The sequence below is a fragment of the Lepidochelys kempii genome, chromosome 25, assembly GCF_965140285.1.
Source record: "Lepidochelys kempii isolate rLepKem1 chromosome 25, rLepKem1.hap1, whole genome shotgun sequence".
NCBI lineage: Eukaryota > Metazoa > Chordata > Testudines > Cheloniidae > Lepidochelys > Lepidochelys kempii.
In genome coordinates this window covers 8,058,096-8,075,202 of record NC_136404.1, presented here as the reverse complement: position 1 = coordinate 8,075,202, position 17,107 = coordinate 8,058,096, and the positions used below count along the sequence as shown (strand labels likewise).

The 17,107-nt window shown below is 50.9% G+C and overlaps 1 protein-coding gene across 1 annotated transcript in view; it reads left to right on the top strand.

The window, feature by feature from the left end:
- The first annotated feature begins 507 nt into the window (after positions 1–507).
- The window catches only part of ATP8B3 (ATPase phospholipid transporting 8B3), a 43,961-nt gene continuing 27,361 nt past the window's right edge, over positions 508–17,107 (top strand). Inside the window, exons 1-10 of the mRNA XM_073324681.2 lie at positions 508–562; positions 1,468–1,559; positions 2,804–2,917; positions 5,324–5,422; positions 7,660–7,721; positions 8,562–8,634; positions 8,762–8,832; positions 11,847–11,929; positions 13,132–13,290; positions 15,967–16,055. Coding sequence (XP_073180782.2) covers positions 508–562; positions 1,468–1,559; positions 2,804–2,917; positions 5,324–5,422; positions 7,660–7,721; positions 8,562–8,634; positions 8,762–8,832; positions 11,847–11,929; positions 13,132–13,290; positions 15,967–16,055 — 897 coding nt within the window. The remainder of the gene's footprint in view (positions 563–1,467; positions 1,560–2,803; positions 2,918–5,323; positions 5,423–7,659; positions 7,722–8,561; positions 8,635–8,761; positions 8,833–11,846; positions 11,930–13,131; positions 13,291–15,966; positions 16,056–17,107) is intronic.

Here is a 17,107-nt window from a genome sequence, read left to right as displayed (position 1 = left end):
CATTCAGGGCACACCCGGAGTGTTGTATAGGAGCTGTGCACACACAGCTCTTCTCAAGGGCACGAACCTTGGAATCTCGCCCAGATGACATGAACCGTGGGAAGCCTCCCAGAACTGGGCTCAAGGCCCGAGAGCAAGGAATGCGGTAAATAAAAATTGGTAAATCAAAATGTTAAACAAAGCCAGTGTATCCCTTTTATCTGTTGAAAAATGTAATGCACAAAAAAAAAATAAAATAAAAGGTAAAAAGCTAACAGGCAAAAGCCCGTTAGCAGACCAGCTCGCTTGCTTGCTTAAAGCTCTGTGCTGTCTTGTCATTAAACCGCCACACACAAGTCCTCCTTTTCTTTTGGCAAATACAGACTAACACGGCTGCTCCTCTGAAACAGTTAAAGTGAGTTGCCATCCCACGAAAGGAAAAGAGCTGTAGAACGATAAAACCTTGCTATGCTTATTGTTCATTATTGTAAAGATGTTTGGTTCCTTTGCTTTCTAGATTCCGGCAGCATGACTAACCAGGAGTCACTCGAGAGCCACCTGAATGGAAGTAAGAAGCAGTTAGGTCAGTGCAAGATGGCATGGCTGGGTTGTTTGGCATTGGGAGAGCATGGATTGGGACAGGAGATGGGGCAGGCGAGTATGATGTGTAGGGATCCATAGAAAGTGGGAGAGTTAGGAACCTTGGCTAAGAACGTCCCAGCTCAGCTGTAGCTATACCCTGCTACTAAAAAAAGGTATTGTAGGATCTATTTAAATAATTTTGGCTGGGGGACTATTCATTCACCAAGGTTTTGGTTGTGCCATTAAATCACCACCTCTGCCCCAGGATTGTTCTTGTGGGTAAAGGACTGAGACAGACCCCTCCTGCCCCCTTGGAAAGCCTGGACTGCCCATCCTATGCCAGCTCTGTTCGGCTTGATTTTCCCCAGTGGACTCCAACCCCAATGTAAGTGCTGGTTTCCCTCAGTCCTCAGGCACCAGAAATCCAAGAGCCGAGCTTGCAACAGGCTCCGGAGCAGGAGTGAGTGGCAAGGGAAGGCTTCCGGTGTTCTCTGTAGCCCACAAAAGCTTATGCTCAAATAAATTTGTTAGTCTCTAAGGTGCCACAAGTACTCCTGTTCTTTCTGTCCCCTTGCAGTCTCTACACCGGGCTGGGCACAATGTAGTGCTTAGTGAGGAGCAAAGAGAAAACCGGGGTTGGAGCTGTGTCTGGCTGATATGGACTCTTGCTCTGCTCCAGTTGCCCCAAAGGCCACCTCTAATCAGGCCTGTGGGATCCCAATCCCAATGGGTCCCAAGGTCCTGCCTCCTCGGGGAAAGCCATTCATGCCAGCAGCAAGCAGTACCCGAAGCTCCTTGTGGGTCTTATGGTGCTGTCATCTGTCCTGGTTCTGCCTCGTTTCCCCACGGGCCAGAGACTGTTGCCCAGAGATTGGCTAATGGCTCAGCATTTGGCTGCTTTTCCAGATTTCACCTGGGAGGTGAAGGCCAACGACCGAGCCTATCACAAACAGTTCAAGAAGAGAGTCGCCTTCTGCCTGACAAGGAAGAAATATGAGGTGAGTCACCTTGCTTCAAGCCGGTGCTTATTTTTGGCCAGTAGCGTCTCTGCTGATTTCCCAGCTGGCCGTGCAAGCCCCTTGGCTGTGGACAGGGCTTGAGCAGACAGGTCTCCAGAGCAGCTGACTGGAAGCGCTGCTTTCCTGAGTGTCTCATTCAACATGAGGAGGGGGGACTGGCCTGCCATACAATTGCTGCAGTGTTTGCCAGTCACGGTCCGGAGCAGCGTTTTGGGCCATTGAGATTTCTCCGAGAAGGGAGTTGTGGCTTTGTGTGCTTGAGGGAGCCACGTGACCTGTAGTGGCTGGTCCGTAGAGAGCATAAGGGACCAGGTAATGCTCCCTGCTAACGGAAGGCTCCCTTAGCTTGAGTGATAGAAGCCGCTGGGGGGGTTTTTTGGAGCAAGTTTCTTGTCCTGCTTCTTCAGAGGTGTGTGAGTTTTGTGCGGTGACTGGGTAGGATCTGTTACCGTGGGACCTGGCAGCAGAGGTAAAACCAAAAAGCCTGCATGTGAGAGAGGGGATAAGAAAGGGTAGGATGGGGTGTGTAACCCACTGACTGTGTTACATGCTCCCCTCTGTGCCTGATCCACTGAGGATGCGAGTCTGTGGCTAGACCTGGCTCTTTAGCTCAAGCTAGAGCAGCTTGTTTTTAGCTCTGGAGGTGCCTGTTTCGACCCCTAGTGTCAGCCACAATGCCAGCTGGCTGAACCCACCCAGAATAAGACTGGGAGATGAGCTGATAGGCCCAGATGCTCAAAGGTATTTAGGCTCCTGACTTCCATTGATTTCAAAGGGAGTTAGGCACCTAAACACATGTGAGGAACTGGACCATGAAGAGTAAGAGCCAGATTCCCAGTTGCCCTGCACCTTGAGCAGTCATTCACTGGCTGCAAAGCGGGGGTTGGATGCTTCCACTCTGACTTGGTAGTGCTTTGTACTGGCGTAAAAGATGACGCAGGGTCGCAGAGCCCGAGGTGGAGGAGTGGGTGTGGGGGGAAGGAACTCTGCTTCCACCATATACCCCCATCCCTTGGTCTAGATCCCTGGCACTTTCTAGGCCCAGCAGCCCCACTGCAGAGTGAATCCAGAATTTAGCCTGGGAAGAAGGGGATGCCTCGCTGGGATATCCTGTGCCCCATGAGATCCCAGTGGCTGGCAGAAAGCCCAGCTCTGCCCCAGCCCAGCTCTTGCTGTGTCCTGAGCAAGCCCAGCCATGGCAGTCTTTAAAATGCTCCTTCCAGGATAACGCCATCAGGACAGCCAAATACAACGTCCTGACCTTCTTGCCACTCAACCTCTATGAGCAGTTTCATCGTCTGGCCAACCTCTACTTCCTCTTCGTCATCCTCTTGCAGGTGAGATCTCGCGGGAGGTCGGGGGGAGATTGCTGGGCCTGCCACGCCAGTGCCCCAAGATGGGCACAGAGGGGAGAGAGAGGCTGTCTAAAGAAGGAGCCGTGTCTAGTACTTGGAGCTGGGGACTGCGAGTTAGGACTTCTGGGTTCCAACCCCAACTCTGCGACAGGATCGCTGCGCGATCTGGGGCAAGTCCTTTCACCTCTCTCGGCCTCCGTTTGGGCTAGAGCAGCCTCCCTCTCTCTCCGGTTTATGGGGATTTTGGGTTAGCCATTGGGTAATTTAAGAAGACTGTGTTTCAGTAGCAGCTTCCATGCAAGGACCACAAAATACTCTCCGCTCCTCACACTGCCCCCAGGAAGGACATTAGCTGCAGAGACTGTGACAAAGCGTCTTGCCCAAGGCCACACAGTGAGCTGCTGGGCACAGAACCCAGGAGTCCTGGCTTCCAGTCCTTTAATCACCAAGGATGGGATTTTCAAAAGTTCCTATGCGAGTTAGGAGCCAAATCCCTTGAAAGTCATTAGATCAAAGCTTCTTTGCTTTGGCCTTGTCTACTGTACCAGATTTTAAACCAGTTCAGCTAAACTGGCGCAAAAGGCCATGCGGATGCTCTTAGGGATTGGCCACATGGGAACCAAAATAACCATATGGGTTTTCATTCATCCCCTTAGTTATTTTAGCGTCCGTCTGTGTGGGGCTCTCTCATTTCACTACAGGAGTGTTCCATTTTGAAATAACTGGCTTAATTGACCTAAAGCTAGGAGAAGAGACCGTTATTTCGGTTGTTTAGGCAAGCTCTTATTTTGGTTTAACCCAGCTTTGGTTTAACGTCTTGATGGGGGGATATTGACCAGAATAGCTTATTCTGCAGCAGCTATTCTGCAGTAGCTGTTCTAGCTATTGTGGAATATTTTGTTCTGCAATAGCTATTCTGATCAATTTCCCCATGTCACCCTGCCTGGAGTGGCTCACAAGCGTGAGGGCCAACCTCCGGGCAGACTGTCAAAAAGCAGGGCCGGCACCCCAGACCTGTCGTATGTTCTATAATTAGATTTCACCAACCCCGCACCAAATGTGAACTCCTAAAGTCCTACAATATTCTTATAATGGAGTCGCAGATAGTCCCCGTAGACGCTTCAGTCTATCTTGCCATCCAGGCAGGCTGGACTAAGTGATAAATGGTCACTTACACCAACAATTACAAAATAATCAGGTAACACCCAGTCCCAAGAGACCAACACTCAGCCAGGGTGATTTGTATCCCAGATCTTACACCAAAGACAATCCTATAGTAAACTAACTAAAGGTTTATTAGCTACGAAAAAGAAATTAGAGTTAATGAGAGATTAAAGCAGGTAAAATATATATGTACAGGTGAGTCACACTCTATAATTGCAAAATCTAGCCGTGGCGTAGTGTTCTGCCAGTTTCCCAAAAGTCTTTCAGGGCTACCCAGAATAACTCAGGGGATCTCTGCCTCCTTGTTCAGTTTTCTGCCCTGTTAGAATCCAGACAGACAAGAGATGAAGATTGTTCCTTGGGTCCATATTTATAGCTTCTCACAGAAACCGAGCTGTCAGGACAGCCCCCACGTGGGTTCTTTCTTCATGGCAGGAAAAGAGGAATGCACTTGGAGACTTTGATCTTTGATCTGATACATAACGACCACTTGCTTTCAATGCGCAGGAATTAACACTCTCCTATTCAAGTTCTTCATTTGCATTACACAAGGCTCCTCTCAGTTTGATGAGTTCCTTAGTTACTGGGGTATATACAATGCAGAAGCTTGCTATTACATTATAACAGGGTACAGATAAAGGAAAACAATGCCTGCAACATCCCACCAGTTCTTAGAATCATAGAATCATAGAATATCAGGGTTGGAAGGGACCCCAGAAAGTCATCTAGTCCAACCCCCTGCTCGAAGCAGGACCAATTCCCAGTTAAATTATCCCAGCCAGGGCTTTGTCTTCATGCAGTTTAAACACTAAACACATTTTTGTACATTTCACATTTACTTTGAACTTTACTAACATGCAGATGAACTGGCCTGGCTTGCAGGTGTGAGTTTGTCAGTTCTCAGCTGATGCCTAGGCACCAGAGCTGGCACTTGCCACTTACCAGCATCACACTCCATGTAGACAAGTCCTTAGTTTGTTTTAGTTTCAATTGATTAGGAAGATCTTTAAGATAAACTGAAATAAGCTGCTCTTAAACCAATAGTCTGGTCCCAGGTGGAACCAGGAAATTCAGATGCTCCCATAGAAAGAATGGGGAAGTTACCCCAACTCTTCCAACACTCAGAAAGGGTCAGTGCTTCAGGGTGGGGGGTGAAGCTGTGTCTGGTCCCCTACCCGCCCCTAGCAATGTGATGTTCCTCTTCTCTCTTGCCTCCCATTTCAGACCGTTCCTGAAATCTCCACCCTGCCCTGGTTCACCCTGCTGCTGCCCCTGAGCTCCCTCCTTCTCCTCAGAGGCCTACGGGACCTGATTGATGACATTGTGAGTATGCCATCAGTTTACAGGGCTGGAAATCCACAAAGGGGCCCAGTGCATGGTGTGGCTTGCCGGAGAGCCCAGGACTGAGCTGAAAAGTCTGGAAGAAGCCTGGCGCTCCCTGCATCTTTAAGCCTCATAACCCTACGTGTATCCACAATGCCTTCATTGAGACAAGGGGCTGTGACTATCTACCATCCTCCCTTTGGAGCGGGGATGAGTAACTGGCCCCTTCCCCTGTTCTGGCCTCTCCATGATTGACCCACTCCCCTCCCCTGCTCTTTGGGGTCCCAGCCAATGGACATACTCCCTCTTAGATCCACAGATATATTGACCGCCCCCCTACTCCCCACGTTCAGACCCACTGGGCATGCCTTGTGTCATGCTGCGTGGACGGGCTCATGACTGTGAGTGCCTATATCTGGGCAGACACCCCTATAAGTAGCTGTTACTCACCCAGAACCAAATGTGAACTCCTGGATCACTATCACGGTCTTACCATGGAGTCACAGACAGTCCCTTTAGACCAGTGGTTCTCAACCTATTTACTTACTTGGGTCGCAGGTTGAGAACCACAGCATACCCCCGCTGAACCCCACTCCTACAGACCCCTATGCTCAGCACCCAAGCCCCCGCCCAGAGACCCCTCCACAGAGTGGGGCAGGAGCAGATCCCGCTGCGGGGCTGGGCAGCTGGGCAGCCCCGGACTCTGCAGGGCTGCGAGGCAGCACAGCCCCAACAGCCCGGATCCCACCCTGTGGGGCAGGGCAGTCCCGGAAGCCCGGACCCTGACACACTAAAGGCAGGGCAGCCTGGCAGCCTCAACCCTGCTGCCCCGGGCTGGGCAGCAGGGCAGCTGGGATTCTGCATGTGGGCCCTGCGGCCTTTAGCACACAACTGGGCCTCAGCTGTGTGCTAATTGGGCCACATACGGGCCGCAGGTTGAGAACCGCTGCTTTAGACTCTCCAGCCTATCTGGCAAACTGGACTTTATAAATGATGATAAATGGTCACTTACACAAAAAAAATCACAAAATATTCAGGTTGCTTCCAATCCCAAGAGACCCGTCACTGACCCCAGATCAGTTGGTACCCTTGATCTCACACCAAAGACAATGGCTGTAGCCAGTCCTGTAATAAACTATCTAAAGGTTTATTAACTAGGAAAGAGAAATAAGAGAGTTGTTTCCAGGCTAAAGCAAGCAGATATAGATACCAATTGAGTTGCAATAAATCCTAAGAGTGACAGAACTGTAGTGATCTGTCACTTCAAAGTGTCTTTCAGGGTGGACCCAGGGGTAACCCCTGGGGATTTCTGGCTTCAGTTTGATGTCTCTGGCCGTCAGAGTTCAAACAACAAAGAGATGGAAAATGTTCATGTATCTTTGTTTTATTTCCTTCGTTCAGCCTCCAAGTCCTTAGGATAAGTTTCCTTGGACGTAGTGTTTCCAAGGGGCGATAGACCCATTCACCAAATCTTCGTATTTTGATGTTCCTTGATGGATCATCTGATTTTGATAGTTCTTCTGGCCACCAGGGTAGAGGTGGAGGTAAACACTCTTCCCATCCGGGTTCACAAGTTTAGAGCAAACATTTTCAAAGTTATAAAGCAAAACTTACATATTTCCTGGAATACGGACATTTCAAATAAGATTAATGCATGCAGCAACTTACAAACATGCAATTGAGTTGTAATACTAGTAAATACATTCTTATAGGATTCGCAAAAAGAAAAGTAGGACTTGTGGCACCTTAGAGACTAACCAATTTATTTGAGTATGAGCTTTCGTGAGCTACAGCTCACTTCATCGGATGCATAGCTGCAGTTTCCACGGTATGCATCCGATGAAGTGAGCTGTAGCTCACGAAAGCTCATGCTCAAATAATTTGGTTAGTCTCTAAGGTGCCACAAGTCCTCCTTTTCTTTTTGCGAATACAGACTAACACGGCTGTTACTCTGAAACCTGTCTTATAGGATTAATACCTATTTTGAGCAACACTACCACATAAGTGAACTGGTCAGGCCTCCAACAACGAATTAGTCAGTTCTTAGCTAATGCCTGCAGCCTGGGCAAGAGCTGGCATCTGGCCTGCCAGTATCACACCAGTGAAGGGCAGATCTCCTCACTCTGGGGCTGGAACTCCCGGACAGAGCCCGGTGCTAACAGGGATGTTCTCTTGCAGCCCTGGTGAACAGGGAAGCCCGACATGGCCTGTCCCTGTCTTTTCTCCTATTTTTGCAGGCCCGACATCGGAGCGACTGGATGATCAACAGCAGGCCCTGCGAAATCTTGGTGGGGAAAAGGTTAGGGGCCTTGAGAAATGTCCAGCTGCGAGCTAGAGGATAAAACTCACTCTCTACAGTCGTTTTCTCCTCCAACATGTGTTCAAAGAAGCAGGGGGAGGGGTGGTGGCAGCTCTGTGGCATTGTCTGAGCCCTAGGGTTCTCCCAATTTAGCAGCTGTGCTCAGAGAAGAGATTGTGATGTGTCATCACCCCCAGGCTCCCCCACACAGACACACTTTGCCACAACCTGGGGCAGGCCTCATTTGCTCCATGCTTGGGATTAACACATCCCAGTCCCAGCTGGGATGGGGATCCAGGTGGCCCTGGCTCCATGGGACACCTCCTCCTGTCCTAAGGGAGTTTCCTTTCCTAGGAAGGGCATCCAGCGAGTTTCTGCCACTTCTGACTAATAGGGCTCCTAAAGTGGGGCCCTACAGCGTGACATCCCAGCTTGAGGTTGCTCTTATCAGGAGGCGGAAGGGTGCAGAAGGGACTGAAATGGGCCTCTAAGCCCAGCTCCCCAACAGCCCAAAGGCGCTGCCCTCGTCGGCTGCTTGGCGGCGTGCCTGTTAGGCATTGGTGGGTCCCATGCCGGTTTCCCATGCCATGAAACCACCCGCCCAGCTGGCCTCCCCACTGGCAGGCTCAGCGGAGCGGCCAAGGATTGGATGGGCCACAGAGACTGAAGTCTCCTCTCGTCCTGGAGGTCAGGGTTGAGGCGCAGAGGCTGGGGGAGGGTGGGAGTGAAACTTACCTTGCTGCTGGCCCCCGCCCCATGGAGAGAGGCCACCAGGGCTGTCAGCTCAGCGCGTCTCAGCAGGGCTGGGCCCTCCCTCAGTGGCTCATTCTTCTCTTGCAGCTTTAGCTGGAAGAAATGGCGGGACATCTGTGTCGGTGACGTCGTCTGCCTCCGCAAGGACAGCTTCGTCCCGGTGCGTGAGGCCCCGCATGCTGGGCCAGGCCCCTCACTCCGAGGCCGTAATGCTGGGGAGCGGGGACGAGGGGGGCCTCATCAGGAAAGTCTCTCTGAGGCCTTTTCTCTTTCACTTGCTTTTAAAGGCTGACCTGCTCTTGCTGTCCAGCTCAGAGCCCAGCAGCCTGTGCTACGTGGAGACAGCGGATATTGATGGGTAAGCAGAGGGAGAGACCGTTGGGAGACCACAGCCACCGGCTGGGGCCCAGAGACACCATAGCCAACGGTCTGAGGCCTCCATATTTGGGAGTCCAGCTGGAGACACCTTGGCCAGGGTTTCAGAGGTGCTGGGTGCCTGAAACTCCGGGTAAAGCCCCTGGCAGCTGCGGGTGCTCAGCACCCTCAAAAATCAGGCCCTGAAGGATTCTGAAATGGGACACCCAAAATTCAAAACCTGGGGTGTATTGCATCTCCAAAGCAGCGGACTACAAGTTTCATCAGCCTCCTCTGTATACCCCCTTTTTCCTGGCTAAGCAGGGACCATATTTCCTACCGGCCCCATTCGCTTTGCACTTCCCATTCCCCTGACTGGGTGAGAGGAATGGTCCTGAACCAGGCGGGGCTCGGTTTGGGGAGCAGGAGCCACATGGCAGAAGGGGGCTGGAGAGAAGCCCAGGAACCATGTGCACAGCCACAGAGTCAGCATGGATTTGTCAAGAACAAACCATGTCAAACCAACCTGATAGCTTTCTTTGACAGGGCAACAAGCCTTGTGGATGGGGGGAAGCGGTAGATGTGGTATATCTTGACTTTAGTAAGGCTTTTGATCCTGTCGGGCATGACCTTCTCATAAACAAACTAGGGAAATGCAACCTAGATGGAGCTACTATAAGGTGGGTGCAAAACTGGTTGGAAAACTGTTCCCAGAGAGTAGTTATCAGTGGTTCACAGTCATGCTAGAAGGACATAATGAGTAGGGTCCCGCAGGGATTGGTTCTGGTCCGTTTCTGTTCAATATCTTCATCAATGATTTAGATAATGGCATAGAGAGTACACTTATAAAATTTGTGGACAATACCAAAGCTGGGAGGGGTTGCAAGTGCTTTGGAGGATAGGATTAAAATTCAAAATGATCTGGACAAACAGGAGAAATGGTCTGAAGTAAATACGATGAAATTCAATAAGGACAAATGCAAAGTTCTCCACTTAGGAAGAAACAATCAGTTGCACACATACAAAATGGGAAATGACTGCCTCGGAAGGAGAACTGCGGAAAGGGATCTGGGGGGTCATAGTGGATCACAAGCTAAATATGAGTCAACAGTGTAACGCTGTTGCAAAAAAAGCGAACATCATTCTGGGATGTATCAGCAGGAGTGTTGTAAGCAAGACACGAGAAGTAATTCTTCCACTCTACTCTGCGCTGATTAGGCCTCATCTGGAGTATTGTGTCCAGTTCTGGGCACCACATTTCAGGAAAGATGTGGACAAATTGGAGAAAGGCCAGAGAAGAGCAACAAAAATGTTGAAAGGTCTAGAAAACATGACCTCTTAAGGAAGATTGAAAAAACTGGGTTTGTTTAGTGTGGAGAAGAGAAGACTGAGAGGGGACATGATAACAGTTGTCAAGTACATACAAGTTACAAGGAGGAGGAAGAAAAGTTATTGTTCTTAACCTCTGAGATAGGACAAGAAGCAATGGGCTTGAACTGCAGCAAGAGCGGTTTAGGTTGGACATTAGGAAAAACTTCCTAACTGTCAGGGTGGTGAAGCACTGGAATAAATTGCCTAGGGAGGTTGTGGAATCTCCATCACTGGAGATTTTTAAGAGCAGGTTGGACAAACACCTGTCAGGGATGGTCTAGATAATACGGAGTCCTGCCATGAGTGCAGGGGACTGGACTAGGAGACCTCTCGAGGTCCCTTCCAGTTCTATGATTCTATGTTGAACCGGACTTGACTGCCAGATGTGACTGCCAGATGCAGGCCTGTCTGGGACTTAATGTGGGAGCAGCAATGGCTGGGCAGGGAGCCACGGTGGAGGGGCCCCAATGAGAGGCACTAACTGAGCCTGGCTTGGAAACCTGCCAATGCCCGTTTGCAGGAATAGAGACTGGACTGGAGTGGTGCCCTGGGCACTAGGGCTGACCAGCCCTGACCCTCGATGGGACTGGCCGGGGCCCGAACAGGACCCGCTGTCGCTCAGTGTGACTGTAACTGTGTAAGTTTCTGTACCAAGGGTATCTGCAACCTTCCCCGTCCTGCCAGCCCCAGTGACAACCTGCCCTTTAGCCCTGTGTCTGGGACCCATCGGGGCTAGCGCCCACAAGGCCTCACTGCTGAAGCACCTGCAGGCCTTGCCTCTGAGATGCATGCACTTGGCATGCTCCTAGGACCTAGGCTTTTGGGGTACAGAGTAACCCCAATAATTACAGGAGCCAAAAGAGGATGATTTGGTGGTTAAGGCACTGGCCTGGGAGTCTGCAGAGCTGGGTGAAATCTCCCACTCTGCCCAGACTCCCTGCCTGATCTTGGGCAAATCACATCATCTCACTGGGCCTCAGTTCCCCATCTATAAAATGGGGATAATGTATTTAGAGTGTAAGTTCTTCAGAGCAGGGGCTGTCTCTTACTCCGTGTATAAGCTACACCCAGCACAATGGGGCCCTGATCTCAACTGGGGCTTCTAGGTGCTACTGTAATGTACATAAATCGTAATAATTAATAATACCCCTCTCACCCCACACTTCTCCAACCCTTGGGCACAATAGGGCATTGGTTCTCAATCAGGGGTACACATACCCCTGGGGGTACGCAGAGCTCTTCCAGGGGGTACATCAACTCATCTAGAGATTTGCCTACTTTTACAACAGGCTACATGAAAACCACTAACAAAGTCAGTACAAAGTAAAACTTCATACAGGCAATGGCTTGTTTACACTGCTCCATATACTGTACAGTGGAATGTAAGGACAATATTTATATTCCAGTTGATTTATTTTATAATTATAAGGGAGAAATGAGAAAGTGAGCGATGTCTCAGTCCTAGTCGCTGTGACACTTTTGTATGTTTATGTCTGATTTTTTAAGCAATTCGTTTTTAAGTGAGGTGAAACTTGGGGGTACAGTAGTCTGGAAAGATCGAGACCCACTGCCCTAGGGGAGTGACCAGCACCACCCTGCTTTGTGGCTTTTCCTTCAGATTGTTTTCAGACCTGTTCTTGTTTGCAGGGAAACCAACCTAAAGTTCAGACAGGCCCTTCTGGCCACGCACCAGGAGCTGGTGAGCGAGGCGAGCATGGCTGCCTTTGATGGTGAGTGTTCGCCTCGCTGGCTCCAATATAAACCCGGAGCAACAGGGATATTTATTTAATTACCCTGCCAAAATGAAACACTCCAAGGCACGTGAGTCTTCCCTGGTGCAGAGGGCAAAAGCCCAGACATGTGACTGATGCAGAGCCCCCTTGGGAGGCTGGTGTTAGTGCTCTTGGCCCATTGTATAGCAGAGGAAAGTGCTGCAGGGGGCCAGATTCGCACCTCTTTGTGCCAGGGATGGGGGCTGGTGGAACAAGGCAGTATCATTAGTTGGCTTCAGCGGATTCCAGCATGGGAGGCTGCAATGGGTAAAGAGTGCATCCCTAGTCTGTATTTGCCACCACCCCTCTCTGGGCTCCCCCAGGTGGCCTGCAGGCCCCTTCCCAGCAAAGTTGCTTTCAGAGGCTGCCGTGAAGGGACCAAATAGATTCCAGGCCAGATAGATGGAAGGGGAGGTTGTGGCCACCTTCAGCATTCTGCCCCTAGGACCACTCTGCCAGGGCCTTAGCCCTGGGGTGAATTTACACCAGTGTAATTGAGATCAGAATCTGACTGATCTATTGTATACTGGGATAAAAACAACCAACCCTTGCCCCTCCCTCCATTCCCCTTCCTCCCCTCAGGACTTAGGTCTGTGTTCTCAAGGATTGTCCTCAGCCGTGTCTCCAGCTCCCTGCTCTCCATTCTTGCCCATGCTTCCACCAAGCAGCTATCAATGGCTTGAGGGTCAGGACTCCCTAGGTTCTATTCCCAGCTGCCCCACTTTCTGGGCTGGACACAGGGCTGCTCATTCGATCGTGCTGGGCCTCACTTTGCCCAGCCATGCAATGCGCAGGGTGATGCTGAACTACCCCAAAGCTGGGGCTCTGAGGATGAAGGGGTTAACGTTCAACCATAAAGCCCTCCTTCATTGCTCCCCAGGGAGGTCACTGGGCTAGCTCATCCCATGTCCATCCCCCAACCCACCATCCCTTGGCATATCTCTCTCAGGTCACAGTGGCCTCCTGCGATTCCCTGACGAACCCTGGGCAAGCCCCGTCTCTCCCTGGTCTGCGTTTCTTCCACAGAAGCTGTGTCAGCTTCCCCGATGAGGCAGGAGGGGCGGAAGGGGGTGAAGGATGGGAGGAGGGACCCCCTCTCTGCAGTCTCTCCCCAGAAAGCCAAGGGGTGATTCAGACCCTCCTTGCTGTTGGCATCCCAGGGAAAGTGACCTGCGAGGAGCCCAACAGCCGCATGCACAGCTTCGTCGGCACACTGGAGTGGAGGGGGGAGAAGTACTCACTGGACAGTGAGAAGATCTTGCTGCGAGGCTGCAGGATACGCAACACCGAGACCTGCTACGGCCTCGTTATCTATGCGGGTGAGTGCCAACGGCTGCCAGGAGGAGGCAGGGACGAAAAGACGCAGGGACACAAGGGGCCAGATCCCCAGCTGGGGTAAATCAGCTGTAGCACCATTGAAATCAATTCAGCACAGCTCCCTCGAAGTTAATGGGAGCTCTGCTGATTTATGCTGGAGGAGGCTCTGGCCTGGTGGGCCAAACGGACACGTGGGGCTGCTGCCGGCGAGCAGGGTGACGGTGTCATGCCCCTCAGCCAGCCTTCACCTGCCTTAACCCATCCCGGCTGAAGCTGCTCCGTGTACCTGAGTACGGAGACTGGCCCAGTGGGAAGCAGGCCGCCACCCAAAGGGCAGGGCAAGCTGCTCACTGGATGGGCGCGGCAGGAGGCCTGGTTCTCTTCCACGTGCATTAGGTGTAACTGGCCAGGTGCACTATGGTGTTGGGGGATGGGTTGCCTCCCTGTGAAGCCTCAAGAATAGACCACTGCTGGAGGGAGGAGAGGGGATGCTGGACTTGAAATAACGATCAGCCCCAGGTACAGCACAGCCTCTGTGTTTAACCCATCAGTAAAACGTCACTCCTTTTCATACGGTGTCAGCACCGATCACAGCCCAGTTCACAGATCACCCCATGTATGACGTCCACACATGCCTAGGAGTTGCCAGACCATTGCACAATGTGGGTATTCCTTCCTGATGCCTAGCTTATGCTTGTAAAAAGAGTAACTGCAGGTGCTGTTCTGACTCATTTGAGCAGCATTGTTGGTCATGCAAACAAACACCTGCAGATTCACTGCTTAGATTCACATTCTCAGGCTCCCTTCAGATTTTCCCTTACAGTGAAGGACTTAGGAAACTCAATCTGTTTGTCATGGAGAAGGTTAAGAGGTGACTTGATCCTGGTCTATAGGTACCTACAAGAGAAGATGTCTGACAGTAGAGGGCTGCTTTTGTGTAGCAGACAAAGGCATGACCAGATCCAGTGGCTGGTAGCTGGTGTGAAATCAATTCAGGCTAGAAATAAGGCACATTTTGAGTGTAATTTACCATTGGGACTGCTGACCATGGGATGCAATGGCGTCTCCATGACAGAGTCTTTAAAGCAAGATTAGGCGTCTTTCCAAAAATATGCTGGAGCTCAACCACAAGATATGGGCTTGGTGCAGAAATTACAGATGGGCATTCTATAGCCTGTGTTATGAAGGCGATCAGACTAGAGGACAGAACGGTCCCTCTGGCCTGACTCTGTGAAGATTCTTCAGCCTTTTGGAGAGCTCATTAAACCCCTACCATAAGGGCAGAGGACGAGGCGACACCTGGTCTTGTTAATGCTCCTGCCACTGTCCCCGGATGTCAAAAATTCCCAAGGTGGGATTTGAGGGCTCCATGTGTTACGAATTACACCTGGTAGGACATGCATACAACTGCTCCGAATTATACCTGATAGGACACACACACCAGTGCTACGAATTATACCTGATAGGTCACGCACAGTTGGAATCTAGGCCGAGGCACAGAAACAAAGTCCACAACTGCAGAGTTCCCAAAAGACACTAAGTTTATTACGCTCGAGCATGGTGCCCCCCTGCTAGCCAGGGGGGGACCCTGAATACAGATTATACAAAGGTTATATACTTTTTAGCAAAGCATGTTGGCCTCGTGCATCGGAAACCTTAGCCAATAAACAAACCCTTGTCTTATCTACCACCTATCCCTGCTTGGTGCATTCCTCGTGCTATACCAGTATGTTAATTACACAGCATGGTCCTAAAGCCATGCATCAGTAACTTTTATTATCAGAATGGGAGGCCTCACATCAAGGCCAAGAGACAGGGAGTTAGAGACTGACAAAAACCAGATATTGGGAGTCAAGGCAGGCTGGAGACAAGGAGGAGGATTTTCACAGGGATTCAGTATCTAAGGATCACTCCTCCTGGTGTATAATGTGCTGGCATTTAAACAATGGTGGGCCCCAAACCAAAATGGAGTCACATGTGCTAACTTTTCCTTAACACATGTGGCCTGAGGTTTCCAACTCTGTAGCTCTTTGCTAATTTCGGGGTGAGAACAGTTCTGATCAGTGGCAGGTGTCTACTGCTGGCAACATCAGCCAGCAAGCGATTTCTGTTTATCTAAGCAATACCATTGGCATGGATATACTAGAAATGCTGTCGATTCCTTGGGCCAGATTCTCATTTACATTAAGGCCCCTTTGCACCATTCTGACAGGAATGAAGGAATAAATTACACGTATGCTCTTGGCAAGTTGCCTCTGCAGCCCTTGAATTGCAAAATTGGCCATCCCTGTGCAAGTGACACTCCTAGAGTTCCCTGCCCCTGGAGCTCTCAAAGGGCTACACATAATTATACCCTGTTTATAGATGGGGAAACCAAGGCACAAAGGTGAATTGAATTGCTCAAGATCACAAAGTAGGTCGGAGGCAGAGCTGGGAATGGAACCTAGGAGGCCCCTGGTCTAACCACTAGACCACGCTGTGGGATGGTGGAACAGGCTTCCTTGGAATGAGTTCCTATCACAGTGTGATGACACCAACATCATGGGGCATGAGAGACATTTCTCCCCAGTCTGGAGAGCAAAGTGGGTGTGATGCAGCCAGCATGATTCTCCAGCAGCTAAACAATTGCCAGGGTCAGGTGTTTTTCTGTTTTCCTTTTTAAAATGTGTCTTATCCAGGATTGGATTCCAAAATTATGAAAAACTGTGGGAAGATCAAGATGAAGAAAACCAAGCTGGACCGCTTGATGGACAGACTGGTGATCGTAGTAAGTGCATCCCTTCCACCAGAAATGGGCTGGCCAGCTGAGCTCTCACTGCCTGACCTCTCACTCCACAGGGGTGTAGCTCTGTCTCTGGTTCAGCATGGAGTGGAAGGCAGTTGTGGGACTGGTGTTGAGAGCATTTTATCGGTGGGGGTGTGTGCAGGCCCCGCCTCCGCAACTCCCATTGGCTGCAGTTACTGTCCAATGGGAGCTGCGGTGTCGGCATTCGGGGTGGGGGCAGCGCGCAGAGACACCCCCTCCCTGGGGCCATAGGGCTGTTCCGGCCACTTCTGGGAGTGGCGCAAAGCGAGGCTGGGCAGGAAGCCCCCTTAGCCAGGGGAGGTGCAGGGGCGGCAGGTGGGGCCGGGGGAGAGACCCGGCCCCGAACATTGTGGAGCCAGGCCCCCGGACCCTGAAAATTCCTGGAGCATGGGCACCCCGGGCCCATATAACTCGCCGCCTCTGAGTGCAGCTGGGACACTTGCGTTGCTTTTCGTTCTCAGCAGCGGTCAAAGTGGCACTTTCCCCATGGCCCCTCCCCTCCCACCTTGTCCTGGTGGGCTCTGCCCACCCACTCTGACAGAGAGACCAGCCCCTTTCCCCAGCACTGCAGTTTAAATTAAATAAGAAGACCAGGTCTTAAGCAAGTATAAATCGACCTCGCTCCATTGACGTCAAAGGGGCCAGATTCTCAGCTGGTGGAAATTGACCGTAGCTTCCCTGTAGAGCTGTGCCCGTGTACCCCAGCTGAGGATCTGGCTTGGAGAACGTAGTGTCATGTTCCATTGGCCCTTAGTGTAGAGCCACTAAAAGGTCCTCTGGCTGTAGATTCTAATTTAAACACTAATTCTTGTCCTGCTGTCTTGAAGAACTGTGGCCACATATGTTTGCAGAGGAATCAGCAGGCAGATGGGTGAACGTGGCTGTAGGACCATGGTGCTGATGATGCTGTGTTGATAGCTACAAATGAGCTGTAGCAGTGGCTTGCTAAGCTCCTGCTTTCAGGTGTTTGTAATTTTCCAACCAAATGACCCATCAGGCCTATTTACCTCAAC